Here is a 17,947-nt window from a genome sequence, read left to right as displayed (position 1 = left end):
AGAAATGGATACTTCTGTATGGAGGTTGTCATAGATGGTTGTCAGCATTAAGGCAGTATTAGCCACAATTTGTGAAAGACAAAATGACAAACAAATCTCGTGTAACCCCTATGGTTTCAAGCTATGCAGATACTTTCCGATCAGAAAGAACTGCAAACATTTTCATATACAGTATCTGTCTCTAAAATCAGACACCCAGTGAAAACTGCTGACAGTGTACTCTGTGAATTATCCAGACTAGCAGGGACACTGCTCCCAAAACAGGTTGCTTTTGTTCAAAAGTTCAAATGTCCCACACAGCAAACAGTTAACTTTCATGTTATGTTACATGTTATGTAATCTCAGACACCGATAATTCAAATCTTTAGCAGTTAATCTAAAATTATTTGTGTGGTTAGATAACAGAAGGGGTAAGTGAGAAAATGTGTTTTTTTCGGTTAACCAACAGTTAAAAGCCTTAAAGTCCATGCTCTGCACTTTTAGGCATGCCGAACACATCTGTTTGCCTTTTCGAGTGCAGCCTGGGGTGCTGGCACAAAATGTCGCTCTCTCTCGCGCTTATCTCTCCATCTCATTTGATTATGTGAGAGTACATGAACATTATCGCGGATGGTTGATGATTAAGGTGGTTGCATTTACAAAGCATCTTGCTAACCATTTCCTAGGTGCAGAGTTGCTAAATCAGTACAATAGCAACAGAACAGTCATCGGACAACACTATCATGCACATATTTAGATATCAAACCACAGAAATCCAACAAACGCCAACACAATGTCCTTTATGAAAAGTATACAGTACGTACAGCATTTCTAACAATCTGCTGACCTGCAGAAGTCAAATGATGGAATGCACAGGTTCAACCTTTATCATTCTTAAGGTGGGGAAGGACTTTGAATTGTTTTATGAGACATCCTATGTTAGTGGTGAGGAGCAAACCCAAAGGCAAAAGAGATTTATTGCCTCCACATTTTGTCTGACCTCAGTGCTACAGCAGTTTAAGGATGCCTCATCCTCTCCTCAAACCAAATGGCTGCCGGAGGCTCCTTTCTAAATCCCACTTTTTCTTTCGCATTAGCTTTTGTTTTCTCATATCCTCGTCAAGCTCTCCAACCTTCCTTTCTTTCTCCTGATCCCTTTCAAAGCACACTTTGACTTCTCCTTCATGCTCCTTTCTTTTTCTCTTTTCTGCTCTCCTTTCTCTCTTTTCCTGTCTTACTGTATCCATTTTAAATGTGTACTTCTCGCTCAGTTTCTTCCCCCTTGCTCTTTAACAGCAGGGCTGGTATTTTTTTAACTTTGTGAGACTGTGTTGATATGTGTGTGTGTGTGTGTGTGTGTGTGTGTGTGTGTGTGTGTGTGTGTGTGTGTGTGTGTGTGTGTGTGTGTGTGTGTGTGTCATCATGGCAAAATGTGGTCCTGCAGACACCTACTCTAGCGGGAACTACCACAGAGGCAGTTATGAGTACTTTGGCATCTGTTTACAGAGACGGGTGATGAATTAAAGGAAAAAGAAGTATAAATTATCTTAGTAACGTGGTGGGTCACCACAAGCCACCAGAACAGCTTTAATGCTCCTTGGCATTGATTCTCCAAGTCTCTGGACTGCACTGGAGGGATGAACACCTTTTCTTCCAAAAGATATTCCCTCATGTGGTGTTTTGATGATGGTGGTGGAGAGCGCTGTCTAACATGTCATTCCAAAATCTCCCATGGGTATTCAATTGGGTTGAGATCTGGTGACTGCGCAGGCCATACAATATGATTCACAACTCTAATACTCATCAAACCATTCACTGACCCCTGGAGCCCTATGGATGGGGGCATTGTCATCCTGGAAGAGACCACTCCCATCAGGACAGAAATGTTTAATCATAGAATAAAGGTGGTCACTCAAAACAACTTTGTATTGATTTGCAGTGACCCTTCCCTCTAAGGGGACAAGTGGACCCAAACCATGCCAAGTCTTTTTTCCACATCTCTGTAGACCAGTTCCTGTGGTTTCTGCAGCACTGAGCTCTGAAATGTTCAGTCATCTTTGTAATGAGGGGTTTATGAACTGCAACCCTACTATAACATCCCTCTCTATGTAATTGTTGACGGACTGTTCTTGCTGACACAGTCTGATCACGTCCTGCACTGACATTGTCAGTCACCTGAGGAAGAGTCGCTCTTCTGTTTTCCCTTCATGTCGCACTAATGGACGAACATCAATGTCATCAAATGTGCGCTGTCGAGCACAATTTCTAACCCTATTTACTGAGTCTTTCCCATAGATCTAAATGCAGATGTCGCTTTAGTCACTGTTCCTACTGAATCATTAGCCAGCTGAGCAGTCTTTGTGACTGAAGCTCCTGCCGTTCACGCCCCCAACAACAAATCCTCTTTCAGAGTCACGTAGATCTCAAAATCAGCTCGGCCTGTGCGGTATTTTTACACATGCCACAGAGCATGATGGGATGTTAACTGCCTAATTGTACCAGTCAGTGCACCTGTGTGGAAACATCTGCATTCCTCATGTTACTCCACTCATTTATTCAGGTTTCTCCTTTAATTTGTCACATGCTGTGTTACCACCTGCCAAAGTTTGTCTGTCTGACTGTGGACAGATTTTGTCACACACAATAGCATCACAACCGAGAAAGATACAGCCACGATACGTTACAGGTGTGTCGTTGAGATCAGGCATGGGCCAACATATTAGTACTGAGTAGCCATGTATTATGTAGTAATAACTAGTGAGTGCTCCTGGGCCGGAACGACAACACGTTGACAGGCGTCCTGTGATCCCAATCCGAGATGGTCTCCAGTTTCGTCTCCGTCCCCATTTTGTTTTTCTAAAAGCTCAGAGAAATGATGCAGCTGCTCGTGAAACCAGCATACACTGTATACTATGAGCAGCCCCGCAGGCAGAGGATGTTTTCCATAAACATTTACATTTTCAACCGGATTGCATATTGTGAGGCCACAAGCTTGACATTATTTATAATTACGTTAGGTTGTGAGATTTAGCTCATTCTCTTAGCCAGAAAAAATTTACAATGTCTGAAACAGAAAGATAAGTTAAGTTAAATAAAGATTATGAGCAATCAGTACCACTATGGGACCAACTTCACTTAAATAAACTGAAAAAAAGTTATGCACACACTGCTTAATATAATCTACAGGTCCATTTAATCATATCCCTCGAGTTCTTCTTAAACCCCTTTTCCATTAATTTAAGAGTACAGAGAATAAAATCACTTATTTTAATGATTACTTACTGCTCAGTGTTTCACCTTATAACCTCTATATTAAAAGAGGTTTGAGGGTATAAAAGTAAGTAGATAAGGGAGTGAATGCAGGGCTTAATGCCACAACATACTGCAAAACGTTTTCAATGCTGAAAATTGCATCTTGATCCATCCAAAACACTGCTGGAAGACTCCTCTTTGAAAGTTATGTGACATGATTTACAGAAATGTCTCACAATGGGCTACAGTCCTGAAACTCAAACACAAAGCCAATGTTATGGAGAGGCTTTTGGAAGCAGAGATTGAATCTGTAAAGAAAACAGTGTCTGAGCAGATGTTTAGGCCAAATCCTCAAAACAGTGTGAGATATGCTTTCTTTGGCGTTAGTCCAGTATCATCTCTAAAATGGAAACCTTGACTTAATTCCAGGTGAACCACATCAAGTGTTCTTCTGGTCCATCCCAGAGTTATCTATTATTACTTAGCTTAACTCAAAACATAGAGAAATAGCAGCTTGGGTAGTTTCCAGCGAGTGCCTCTCTGCAGATACAAACCACCTGAAACTTTCAACAGTCAATATTAGCTGTGGTTATTATTGGCTAGATAATTGAGCACAGAGAAGAGCCTACAGGGCAGACGACACTGCGGGGCCGGTTTCCTGTGTTGACATCACGTAGGCTAAAGCCCCAGGGGACATGCAGCATTTATCACTTTCCCTTTATTGCTAAATGGAGCCCTTGAAGTTTACTGCAGCCTGCATTTCTGTAAATGCTGGAGACAGACAGAGACAGAGAGGTGACGAGGTCAGAAGGGTGCTGCTGCAGTGGTGCAGTTTAGCTTGGTGAAGTCACTCGTGCCTGGCTAAGAGGTGGCCACGGGGATCTCTTTTGAAAAGGCTGTTTGTGAAACATCAGTGTGATATATAAATATATATTATGTGTTCATTTTGTTGGATTAATAAGTCAGGTTCTAAAACTCAACAGAATTAATCTACAACAAACAACTCTACATAAAAGAAGCAGAAGAAAGTAAGATGCAAATAGTTGAACTTAAAGGGATATTTTCTTTGTTTTACTATAAATATACTGCCATCAAGTTGATGGATTGGGTGAAGGGACTCAGCTGTATAGCCGGTGTTTCAGTGTCATCAGATCTCATCATTAACAGTGGTGAATAAATATTATTATAACCAATGACACTGAAGTCCAAAACTTAAAATAAGGTCCGCGTTGTAGGAGAAAAGTAAGCCTTAGTTTATCTTTCCTAAAATGATTAAAGTGGAAAGTCTTGGTGTCCAACCAATAATACACTCACGGTTACTAACCCATTAAGTCTACAGTTACATTAGGAACTGCTGTTCAGGAGCAAGTTGTACTGCACTTAAGCTTCAATTTAACACTTTTACGCCTCTTGTGAGTTAAATTTTCCTGCCATAATTTTATTTTTTCAAGGGTGGATCAACACAGACTTAATCACATGGGCTACATGCAGCTGCATGTGATGTGGGTGTGCCTCATAGAAATGTCATGCCAAAGAAACTATCTGTTGGACATAAACAGTGTTAGAGGCAGAATCTGGGGCACTTGTTTGCGACTTTTGAAAGGACAAATCAAATGATGAAATGCTGTATTACCCAACACAATTTCATGTTTTCAAGGAAATTGTGTCCAAATTGAATTGTAGTTGAATCTACTTACAAATACATGCTCTCTGTCAGATACACACTCACACAGTAGCCTACGCTTCTCTAATGGGAGAAGTATGAGGGGTATATCCCCATGCCCTTGTGATGTTGCAGCAAAACAACAAAACTGCAGCAACCAGTGAAACCCTTCTTCCCTTGCATCTTGAGAGCATTCTCACGATGTCATCAGTGCCAAGCAGTGGATTATTTCTTGGCAGATCTATTGCAGTTTGTTTGCTGTAACTCCTCCCTTCTATCAGTAGAAGTTGCATACTTTATTCAACATGTCATCAACAGCTGTGTGAGCCTCAGAAGAGTCTTCCCAAACTGCACAGTCCAACCAGAAAAAGGCTAGAATCTTATTTGTCTTCAGTTCTAAAGAGCTAACTAATCACCAGCTGACCTAATTTTGATAGTTACTAAAGTGAAAGGCAAAGTAATTAGGTTTCAAAGAGCCATTAGTGCTGGCAATAGCTCACACTTCTTTTACTTTGGTACTTCACATTATTCTAAAGAGTTACGGGTGCACAAAAAGGCAAGAACTTGTGGTTATAATGTAAAAAATAATTTAAAAGCAAACAAACAAACAAACATTGTTTTGATCTCATGTCTGCCTTATCTTTCACCATGGATTACAACTGTCATTAACAACGACCAGAGCTGAAACGTGCTCTTTCAGAGGAAATTCCAATTTGACAAGACTTCCTGTGCTGGAGTTAAAGCAGTCTGCACAGGGAGGTATTTGCCTTTGCTGACATGTACCAAACTATCCTCTGGGCTTCCCTCATTGCTGCTTCTTCTCTTTTTCTCTCAATATAGCTTCCAGCTCTTATCCTCTGTCCTGCCTCCTCTCTCTCGTCTTCCTCCTCCTTTCTCTTACATCCTTGTGTTCTTTCCACTCTGAACTGCAACAGTGCCAGTGCTTTTCTTCCTCCTCAACGCCCCTCTCCTAATAAATATAAAATTTTGATGAGATTAATTTTCCTCCTTTCCAGTCTTATCCCAAGTTTAAAGTTTATGCCCCTAAATACCAGGTCCCATCAGTGAAAGACTTACAAGCAAAGAGGAGTAGAAGATTAAATAGAAATCAAGACTCAAAGCTTGTACTTAGAGCTCTAATTGAGCCCAGGTAAATAAAGACTGACATGATATATGAGGTTTTTGTTGGTGTGGAACTGGTATGGCTGATTGACTGAAGCCTGAGTGAAAATGTTAATACACCACGGCAACGATAACGTTATTCTGCCAGATACTGTTTCTTAAGGCAATCCCATGTGGCTTTGCTATAATTCTGAACTATATTTACAAAACTGCAGCATGCTAGTATTTGATGTAATTAGCATGGATATAATTTTAAAGCTAGTGAACTGTAAATTGCCATGCCAGCATTTGGTTTTGTTGTTCTCCTGGTTGAAATGTTTCTAACTTTCCACAATGTACTATAAACAACTGAAAGCTAGAGGAGTAAGGACAGCTGCTGAGATTGATGAGCAAGTGCTGGCTGACAATTTGACTTCCAACTAAATCATCTCTCTTAAATGTTAGATTTTCCAGTTTAACCCATTCTAAAAAACTTCAGCTCTTGTGGTCTTCTCCCACTGCAGCAGTTTACCCATTAAACCATCGAGGTTAAATGGTAGCCATGAGTCACTGGCTACAAGCAGACATTTCCGGATCTCATCGGCCTGGCTCAATGTGAGAAGTGTCTGTTTGGGTACACTGACTGGACATTGCAGCCAGTGGGTTAGGGGCAGGACAGACTCACATTGTGTTAAAGGAATGCACCCTTCTTTTTACAGAATAACATACCATCCAACTGGACATTTTCAATCTGTCAAATAGAGACCTCAATGAGCAACGCCATTTTGATGGAACGGAACGATGATCCAACGAAATGTTTATAAATACCTAGAATATCCTCAGCCCGACTTTTCTCTCTCATTGTTCTGTGTGCCAAGGTTTGACCAAGAATTCATCTTTTCATCACTTCTGATTTTCTTTGTGCTACACTGAACTCAGAACTTGATGCTGCTCCCAGCTAATACACATATCTGCCTTGCACACAATGTGACTATGATTGTAGATGACATTTCAAGACACATTATATCCTCTGTTGAGATTTGGCAGTGTTGCACAGTAAAGACTTCAGTACTATGTTCGTTGGATCTCTCCTAAACCTAATATTTTTCCCTCTGAACATGAGCCTCTTGGTGAATATCCATGTTTGTACTATGGAAGACCACTGTACATTCATTTTAATTATTCATTTTGTCTGAAATCCACTCTGCTTAAAGACTTTATTCTCATGTCTATATTTATAACTTCCTAACTATAAATTAATAATTAGTACAAGAAGATGTAATTTAATATTATTACACTTAACAGACTGCAGAAATGTATTTCCTACTGCTTGAGCTCCACTAGTGGAGGACCACCTAGATTCAAAAGTTACCCAAGGCACTTTACCGCACTTATACGAGGCATTTCACTGTTAAGTCAATCAGCTGTCCTACAAGTTGTTAAGGGCCTAAACATATCTTGGACCACATTGCTAACCTTTGTCACCCACCAACACCCATGTAGATCCACTTCTTCACCCTCAGAAGTTGTACTATATACAACCGGGCTACAACTTAGAATTTAGGCTGGACCACAACCTGCAATTATGGCCGACAGTCACCATTTTGTGGCATTTAAACAAGTAAGCATACCAAAGTGTTTGAGAAGCCGACGGACAATATTATCACAATTTTAAGAGTTTATGAGTTGCCTTCAGAAGGTTACATCTAAAAACATGAATGTTACTTAATTAAAATGCCATTAAATTTAAGGCAAAGTATGTTGCTACTACATTTTAATGTCTTTCTAAAGCTTAGCTCTGACTCATACACACATTTTCTCTTATGACAATCATTTTTAATTACTGACAATGAAACTTTTCTTTGCTTAATTCGAAAATTCACTCAACAGCAACTGTAATCTAATTTACTGAATCACTACCTGGCTGAAAGTACTTCACCACAGAGAGAGACAGGTTCCCAGATGGGACATAACATCTCATAAAATTTGAAGATTTAAAGCAATTACAGCACCCTTTGAAATTGTCACCTGGGGAGAGACTGAAAACATGTTCGAAGGGAGTGCTGTATCTAAGACCTGCCAATCTACGGATGATCGCTCCAGAGGGCAAAAGTCATCTGGATCTACTGGAAAAACTACAAGCAGCTGTATAAACAGTCACTGTTCAGGCAAACTTCACTGTGCACCAGCGATGGCTGACTTCTCAAAAGCATTAACACAATGGTCATGCTTGTTTTCCTGGCATTCAGGGATGGACGATATCACTTTTTAATTGTTGAGAGAAACAATTGCCTACATAAGATGACTAACATCATTGCTGTTATGATTCTTAGTTGTTTTATTAATGATTAAAGGGGTATTCCAGCAATTTAGTATTGCACTTCCATAAAGTTGGAAGACTTACAAGAAACAGATTCAAGAAAGTGTGCTCAAAACTGAAGAAGCAGAGGGTGAGATATCCTTTCATGCCTTAGTGGTCGAGCGACAAAAACCCTGGATCCTACATTTCCCATAATGCAACTGAATAGCGCCTTTCTTTGACCATCCCTGCCTGCTATATGCTGACTTCTTTCATCTCCAGGTTGAAATACAGACCTCATAAAAAAAAATAATAATAATAAAAGTTTCAACCCTGATGACATGATCAGGGTTATGTTTTTACAAACTTAGGAAAGCTGATTCCTGAACCACAGAGGACATTTTTCAGCTCTTTTCACAAGCTAGCTCCTCCTGACAAGTAAATTGAACCTTACGTGAAGAATCCATGTAGTGCCCCTTTAATTTTGAACTTTTTTTCTCTACATTGGTGGGACACAGTACACACTATTGTACCTGTGAACCGTACAGAATCTACTGAAATGAGTTTTATTTATTTGATTACGACACGTCTCGTGCAAAATTACTGGCTGACCTCTTGCCCTGTGAATAGTGCGAGTAGCAGCCCTGTCATGTTTTTAATCAAAATGAAATTAAGACAATTATAGCACTTGTAAAACCCAGCCCATTCTGTGTTTACCTTCTATCCTGTGATCCTCCCACATGGACAAGCTGAGAGGATCACAGGACACCTGACAGGAGGAGCCATAATTGCATGGCTTTTGAGCAAATACTTACTCTAACTTGAACCTGTGGATGTGTTCAATGGAAAGATAAGGGAGGTTACATGCTCTCAAGCTGGTTGGGCAAACTGTGAGCCAATGAGCACCACATCTATCCATGCTCAAGCCATCCTAAAGCAATATTGGCACGTTATGTCTCACATCAACCATTTAACGTCCTCCCCTTCCAACTATCTTTAAATCTAAGGCTTTTTTTTAAAAAAATATTTTTCAAATACTGCCAAAGCAACTATTTTAACATCTGGAAGTCATCCCCCCAACCCACGCCTCCATTTGCTGACTGCAATAATTTGGTTTATAAGTAGTTCCCATGGAGCAGTCCTCACAGGCACAAGCTGCATTAAAAATCTATCAGCTCCATCGTCTGTACCACCGAGACATCCGAGGTTCAGTGCCAGTCACTACACATCAGACAACTGATAAAACGTCCTCGGACTCAAGACAATGTACAAACATGTGAGCCCGACCCCCCCTTAATTGTGGAAGAAAAGAGGCATGTAATCAAGTCATAGCTTAAAAATGCAGCATGTGTTTCCAATCAAAGCCGTCTGTGGACCTGGTTGAATTCACATGTTTGGACGTTTCAGCTTTGGTAGAAAAAAGCCCATTTGTTGCAATGTCAGTGATGTGGCAATGACAACTGGAACCAATTTAGAGGACAGAGTGACCTAATGTAGGTTTGTTGATTTGGAACACCAAATTTCTGCTTTCAGCTTGTGTGTTTCTTTCAGTGAGGGAAAACAGTTTTAAGTTGATTTGCGTTTTGGCTGCGATGACTATCAAAAACCTGGTGATGATCGGACAACTGTTACTCTGCTAACAAACTAAAGTAAGCCACTGTTTCACAAAGACTTAGTGTTTAGTCTCTTTGATGCAAGGCGCTAAGTGGCATCTTTGAAGATGTTTTACAGCTACGTCAGCATCTGGGAGGAGTAATGTTCAAACTCACACACACACACACACACACACACACACACACACACACACACGCATGCAGAGGCATGATTCCCTCTTGCTAAACTCTGGGCACAGACTCCTGTTTTTTGTTATTGGAATCAGTGATCTGTTTTTTTTTTGTTCCTTTTTCCATATTCTCGTCCCTAAACTTTACCCCAAATATTATTCGAACATTTTTGCTTCTTCTAATATAGGTAGTAGGTATTGTATGAGGGCTGCGCTATATTTTTATCCTGGTAATCTATGCTGGCGTCACCATTTCCAATTGTGAGCTTAAAATCTGCTCCTTGATCTCATTTGCCAACTTATGTTCTTCTGCAAGCACATGTGCAGGCGTATGACTTCCATCTAGAGCTATATAACTGTGCTGGCTAAAATGTGCAACATTTGCATTAAACATGTTTTCAGTCTTAAGTCTTAGAAGCCATACTTACTTTCTGAATTCCTAAATCAGGTCTCAATCTCCTCAACATAGACTTTTGCTGACTTCTATGTATCTTCTGAACAGACTGAGAAATATTGTGTTTAGACTTTTCTGTGAGTATAAATCTGCTTACAATTATGTTGTTGCATCAACATTCAGCTACACTCTTTTCCGTATAAAAGTTCCAATTAAATGGAGTAAGATTAGCAATAATAGCCATGTTCATATTCAGTATCGCACTTAGGTCAGTGTTTGTCTGACCTGAAGTGTTTCTCTTCTCAATGAGCCTCAAAACGCCCCAAAAGGTTGGTTAGCAAGGCCTCTATTCACAAAGCTACACAAACCGCTAAAAAGGTGGAATATAATGCCAAGAAATCTGCACCATCAAAAACCATCACATATGAATGTAATTTTGTCATTGTGTGGAAAGAGCCTTGATCGCCCCCCTCACACACACACACACACACACACACACACACACACACACACACACACACACACACACACACACACACACACACACACACACACACAAGTACATTGTCTGAAAATGCTGGTGAACCACATTTTCCCTCAGTCTACAAAAACCATGAACTTTCCACTGTTTTTATTTGGTCGAAATGCAATCACCTCACCCACCACTATTCCATGGAACGAAGCCTGCTAGGTCTCTGGGCTGTTTCACGTGAACAAATATGGACAAGGAGTGTTCCTCAACCAGGTTGGAGAAGCTGATTAAAACAAAGCCTCTACTTAAGACAAACATTAATTAATTCACAGTCTGTTTCCCTGGTCATGTCAGAACAGCAGAATGCTAGAGTGGTTGGTAAAGTTGTATTTTGTTTCATGGTCATGTAAAGTATCCCGTTGTAAATCTCATTCAATGTCCATGTTAGTGAAAATGAATTTCACAGCCGTGTTCCCCTATTCCTCACAATGGCAGCATCATTATTAGTGTTCAAATATTTCTTCAGCACAGTTAAAGTGCGCACAAACAGTTCAAGACATGTTTTAGGCCCTGTTCTGCGTTCACCACAGGGTGGTGCTCGATGTGGTGCTACACTATCACACAACTGTCTGTGAAATTGAACTTAAAGAATAAATCTAACTAATTTTAACTAATGATATAATGAAATAAAAACTTAAATTGTCCGGAGGGAATGACAGCTTAAAAGAATAAACAAAACTGTCTTTGTTACACTGCTTAGCACCACACTCCATCAGGGGCCCATCAAATGAAATTTCCAGTGCTCAGTGTGGTCCATGACATCATATGTAGAAGCAACACAGTCCCTGTGACGACACAAGAGATCAAACTCTCCGGGATGAAAAAAAAAAGGGGGGAAGCACAGTTCAAGTAAAACAAGACTACTCAGGTGTTCCAGCTCTCAGTGCTCTTGGTGTTGCCAGCTGAAGACATCAGCAGCCCCACAGTCTCAAAGACTCCGAGAATCCAACTGCATCTCTGCTTCTCATGTCTCCTCACATCTGCCCTGAATTAACATGCAGTCTGTTTCCTCAGAGGCTCGTGAGCTCTGGCGCTGAAATTCTTTTTGCAGATGTACAATGTTTTCCAGGGGAGGGGAGGAGGGGGTAACGTTTAATGAATGTTCCAAAGTGGTGGAATGGTGCTGGAGTAATGTAAAACCACAAAGGTGCTCATTTCCCTCCTCTGCACATTTTCAGTGCCTGAGGGTGACATCACTTGCAATCACTGACAGATGTCCAGAGGACTGTTTCCTGACATGCAGAGCTTATTTGCCAGTTGCAGATAATCCACGCTAGAGCTACTCTCATCTCTTTTAAATGTTCTCTAAGCTACACAGACTCCTGAGTGACCACGATTGTCTCAATCGACTCCACCAGAGATAAAACTTTACTGTAAAACTTCCATGCTGTTTCTGCATAATCAGCTGGTGTCCAGTAGAAAACAGCAATTCTTAACAAAGCAAGAGAACAAGTTAAGTCGTCACATACAAGGAGAATTCACTGTGGCACAACAAAAGCAACACATAATGTAGGAAATTAACAGTTTTGGACATATCCATCTTCTCCCTTAATTAAGAGCACACTTGTAGGAGTTTCTGTAGTAAATCACTGAAAACCACTGGGAAAAGGAACTGGTACAAATAAACCCAACTTCTGCTTCAGAGTTTGCACAAGCACAAACAAGAAGTCAGAGGTAATGTTTGAAGGTCAGCCAACTTCACACATTATCACTAACAGCAATTAGGTGTTAAAGTAAACAGCAGAGGGGTTCACTTACCACTGTTCCCATCTTGACATGTAACTATCAAAACCTGAGCTACGGAGACCACCAGAAAAAAGAAAGTCCTTAAATGCACAAAGCCCATCATGTCTACAAGACAGACATTAGCCTTCCTTGTGTGCAAAGCAAGGAGAAAAGTGATGAAAAGGGGAAAAAAATGCTCAGGTTATCACTGCACCACCATGAATACAAGAGTGCCTCTCCTTGTAAGCAGCAAGCAGACCCAGCCCAGACTGCGTGAGTGGTTTTTTGTGTAGTTACAGCTTTAAATGAGAAGAATGCTGGTGAGCCTAATTTTCCTCCCCCTTTTGTCAGCCCTCTCCCATAGCCATCCTCTCACAGACTTTTGTGGCTCTGGGAGAACTACACCCATGTTCACAAGTTCTCATAGTTTCCAGTGATCCTGTCTGTCTGTGTAGCTATCTCAAAATGTAATCGTCTTAACTCTGACCCACAGCAAAAAGATGCCAGTGAACAGATAAGAAAAATGACTTTGCTTGTTTGAAGAGGTCACTGATTTTTGCCTCTCTTCAGAAGTAGTTGCTAAGCAAGATCATAAAAGCGCTGTTTTATTGCAGTCTCTGGGGCAAAAAACACGACACATAGTAAGCTGAGAATCCTTTTTTACAGGGCAATTAAAAGTAAGAATAAAGTTTTATAACTCTATTGTTTTCTGATGAGAAATTGTGGTAAAGAAATTGAAGCATACAAGATTACTAGTCGACTTGTTTGCTTATAAAATGAGCGGTATCTCTTAAGTTAGACTGTCCTGAGTAAAAAGTGCTGAAAGACAGACAAAAAGCAAACTGAAACTGTAGGTGACAGTCACTTTGGGTGGTCATGATTGTAGGTGGTCATCCTGGGGGACCCAGAGTGTAAATTTAGAGTGAAATCTGAGGTCAACACCTCGACTTATGCTGAGAACATGGAATCCGCCCACAGTGCCAGTACGAGTTTTACATCGGATTGTAATATTAAACAAAGAATTGTATAAACTGTTGGCTTTTTCAATGCATATAATTTCAATGTGTAGCACAGATGAGGTTATAAAGTCCCTAATCTTGACCCTAAACTAAAGGTCCTTTTGAAAACACAGTCTAATATTTTTTATGTCATTGTTGGCACAGCACATGTCAAGCAAACCCAGTATACATCTATGTAGCTATATGTAGCTTGTATACAAACCCTGCCAGTATTTTCGTTTGTGAGTGTATATGTATGTATGTATGTATGTGTGTGTGTGTGTTTATGTATATGTGTATATGTATATATATACATACACACACACACACACACACACACACACACACGTAACTGGATTTAATGTTTTGGCTGATCGGACAGAGCAGGTACATATTTGACCCTGTGTCATCAAATGGGACTACTTGGAATGATGAGCTGATCCTTTTCCCCCCAGAAGACTTGAAGGAATCTGTTGTAGTTTAGCTCCATAAGTCACTGAAATTGTAAAGAAGGCAATAATTCATCTTTGGGAATATTAGAGACGTAGGAGTAAAAAAAAACTGAGGGGTTCTCCATGGAACAATTTTTTTCACTGGGTCATCCAGTTATGTTGAATCTTGGTTAGGAACAATAGGTTCTGGTTCCAAACATGATGTTACCATCACTATACAGTACATACTGTATATTCTAGTTTGAACAACAATTCTGAAATCTTAAACAGAGAAGCCATGAACAACTAATTTGATAGTATACACCTTTTTTTTTTAGATCTAAATTATGGCTCAACAAACTCATGTGTGAATGAATAAATGACCTTAAATACACACATAAATCTTGCCAATTTAAATGAAATAATTTATTTATACTCAGCTAATTAATAACACAGAGATTTCTTGCCTAACCTATGCCACACACGACTAACCCTTAACTGTATGACAGGAAACAGCTGTGTGCCATGTTCACAAAGTGCTAAAAGTATCAGGTCATTGGCTTTCCATCAGACAGGGTGTGAGTGTGTGTGCCTGTGTGTGTATGGGGGGGGACAAGAAACTAGAGCAAGCTAATGAGAAAGACAGCTGTTTTCTTGCCCTGCCCACAAACCAGGTCAGCCGATTCAGAGTCCCTCTGCTACAGGAGTCACAAAACGCATCAGTTGTATTTTCTCTGAAAACTGAAAGAATAGAGGAAACATCAGGGCAGTGCTAACACTGCCAGCTGCGGCCTGTTTGCCAAAGATTTGACATAATAGACACTGTTGTCAAAAAGAGTGTAGGTGCTCTGGGTGTCAGGGTTTGGTGATAACAACACAGAAAAACGCACAAAGGCAGACTGGAATAGTGAAGAGGCTTTAGTAACAAATAACAGGTGACTGGTGAGCAGGTAGACATAGTGGCAAAATTCCACAATGCAGGCAGTTGACATACAGCGAAACACTGAGGAACAGAAACAGACAAACTCACAAAGAACAAATGAAGGGAGCCAGTGTATATATATGTATATATATATATATATATATATATATATATATATATATATATATATATATATATATGTATATATGTATATATAGTCCGAAGTTGATTACTGAATGAGGTGCAGGTGGGGGGAGCTCAAAGGACTGCAGGGCTGAAGATCAGTGTTAACAGGTGTGAGGATGGATGGGGTAGCAAGGTGAATGGGAGATGAGGGGCGAAACATGGCTTTGGAGAAATGACAAAGAGCTGGAGACAGGGACTGAGTCAGTGGATCATGACACTGGGATTTAATTTGAGTAAATACCTTAACACTGAGCTCCTACCATATGTGTGGCTGACAGCCCCAAGATTATTTATATTTATTTTCCCTTAAATAAATCTTTAAAAAATGGGTTCCAAGTAAGCTAAAAAATTTCCTGAAGCAGCTGGGCACTTCTGTTTTCAGCAAACATTGCTCAAACAAAAGTAACTAGTAAATTTGTTGGGAACTATTTTCAGCCACGGATTAATACACATTTAATTAATACATATTTGGTTATAATATATATATAAGTATATGGCAGCAGGATGGTGCATGCAAGAATGACTCAAAGTAAACTGCAGTGCCTGTGTTCGCAGTTCTCAAGGAACATGCCATCCACATGCTTCTGACTATAATGAAGCTCTGTGGCAGAGAGAAAAAGCTATATCTGGATACATTGTAAGTAGGATCGATTCATTGTTGGTTCCCTTTGCTTGGATTTCTTCCTGTATTGCCACTGCATGAACAAGGAACATGGCATTGGTCCTGCAGAGTTTGAGGAAGACTCCTCTACAGCAGTGTCAATTGTGGCAACACAAACTACAACAAAAAATATTCGCAACATATTTTTTTAATGACGAAATTAAATGAAAAGCAACCTTTTTATTCATCAATGAATGAAAATTAAATGATGATGTGAAAGACATACGAATGGATGTTTTAATGCAAAGTCTTATTCAACCACCTGCATGCATCTGCAGAACCATACACTGTAGCTCCTGATTAGCAAAACAGATTCCTCCGCCACCCAAAACGTCTCTTGTTCAGAAGAGGATTCAGCTGCTGGACCCGTTGCACTATCGCTAATATGAAACACCTTCCAAGTAATCGGTACTGTTATCTGGCGTTACCTGTTCTTGAAAGAAACAGAGTTATGAACTAAATTACTCTAAAATCCACTGACAATTAGACAAGAGGCGGCAACAAAACAGCTGAGACAAGCTAAGAAAACATTCAGGCAGTGCAACGATATAATAAAAAGGTAAGCTATTGTAACGATCAAGTGCCTTGGGTGTGGATGTAATGTTAACGTTACTTTTAGTGGGCTATCTTTAATGTTTGCCAATAGAAGGAGTTAGTAAATTCCAGGATTAATGTCGGTGCTCCATCTAAATCACCCTCTAGATGTTCATAAACAAACATCCCATTATTGGTGTTATCTGACAATATAGCATCTCCTCTCAAACTAAACCCAGAAAACGAACAGTATTTTGAACAGGGGAGCGAATCCAGCTTCTGAATGACTCACTGCTCTGCAGTGAACAGCACAGGTAGCTGCACTAATTTTAGGTTAGCAGCAACGACTGTACTAGATTAGATTAGAGAGAGCGGTTCTGGTCAAACAGAGTCTGAAAATGCTAGCTGGATTTACTGAGGTGAGTCAGTCGGTAATACTGCAGAGCAGGGGAACAAAGGAACATGGGAACAAAGACATAAAAAATAAAAATGCTTGACAAAAAGGAGACTAACATGTCAGTGATGAAAGTCACAATAAAATACCTTTAGTTTTTGCTGACTAAAACTAGACTAAAACTAACAAAGATTAAACTACATTAAAAGATTAAAACTAAATGAAAATCAGGTGCCAAAATTAACACTGCTCTACGGCATGTGTGTATTTTTAAAACAATATTAAGCCACTATTCAGCATGAAGGTTGTGTTCTGTTTTTTCCTCATTGGTAAAATAAATAAACAAGGATTCCATAGAAAAATGCACATGGCTATGTTTGCAGGAAAGTGATGTTACTGTACCAAATCCTCTTATGTTTGGTGTTACAACATTGTATATTGTACATTTACAGCCAACCAGAAGAGAGGCTCAGAGCTATACACTGCAGAATTTGAGACCATGAGGGACATCAGGAAACTGAGTGTTCGGGCAGCTGGAACAGCAATAGTGGAAGACTGCATATTCGAAACATGTTTTGTCTGGACAATAGTATTAATTTGATCATCTATTTTTTGATTTAGTCTTAGTTTTAGTCCCGAGATACAAAGTCTTTTTTAGTTTTAGTCACATTTAGTCAACCTCACCCTTTTCATTTTTAGTCAATTTTTAGTCAAATACAATTCTGGACATTTTAGTCTAGTCAAGACCAAAAATGAGCATTTCTGTCAAACTTCAGCAAACTGCCTTTAAATAAGATTTCAGCCAACTGATTTTAACAGTTGATGCAACACCATTAGCAAATCCAATGCAATCGACCTCATGCAATATGAGTCCATCAGAAAGTAACAAGAAAAAAGAAAACCCTTCACAATCAAAAAGAACATTGTACAAAAGCCCTGCCATAAATCCTACTCTTATAATGTTCCGTTTTGTCAGGACTTTGTCAGAAAGGTGTTGATTTTATTCTGTAATTTTGTATACCTTGGTGGTAGCGTTGTAATAGATTGTGTTACACAGTAAGTGTTTATAATAGGTTGTACACTAACATTTGAA

At 39.8% G+C, this 17,947-nt stretch overlaps 1 protein-coding gene and 1 long non-coding RNA gene across 2 annotated transcripts in view; one reads left to right on the top strand and one right to left on the bottom strand.

Annotated features, from left to right (window-relative positions):
* Positions 1-13,012, bottom strand: part of col5a2a (collagen, type V, alpha 2a) — a 43,927-nt gene extending 30,915 nt beyond the window's left edge. Inside the window, exon 1 of the mRNA XM_040148102.1 lies at positions 12,762-13,012. Coding sequence (XP_040004036.1) covers positions 12,762-12,852 — 91 coding nt within the window. The 5' untranslated portion in view covers positions 12,853-13,012. The remainder of the gene's footprint in view (positions 1-12,761) is intronic.
* Positions 13,013-15,382: 2,370 nt separating this feature from the next.
* LOC120801137 lies at positions 15,383-17,358 on the top strand. Its single transcript, XR_005709057.1, has 3 exons — positions 15,383-15,498; positions 15,821-15,902; positions 17,307-17,358. It is a non-coding gene; the product is annotated as an uncharacterized LOC120801137 (long non-coding RNA).
* Positions 17,359-17,947: the final 589 nt, after the last annotated feature.

Source organism: Xiphias gladius, chromosome 16, assembly GCF_016859285.1.
Source record: "Xiphias gladius isolate SHS-SW01 ecotype Sanya breed wild chromosome 16, ASM1685928v1, whole genome shotgun sequence".
Classification (NCBI taxonomy): Eukaryota; Metazoa; Chordata; class Actinopteri; order Istiophoriformes; family Xiphiidae; genus Xiphias; species Xiphias gladius.
This window is presented reverse-complemented; position numbering and strand designations above follow the sequence as displayed.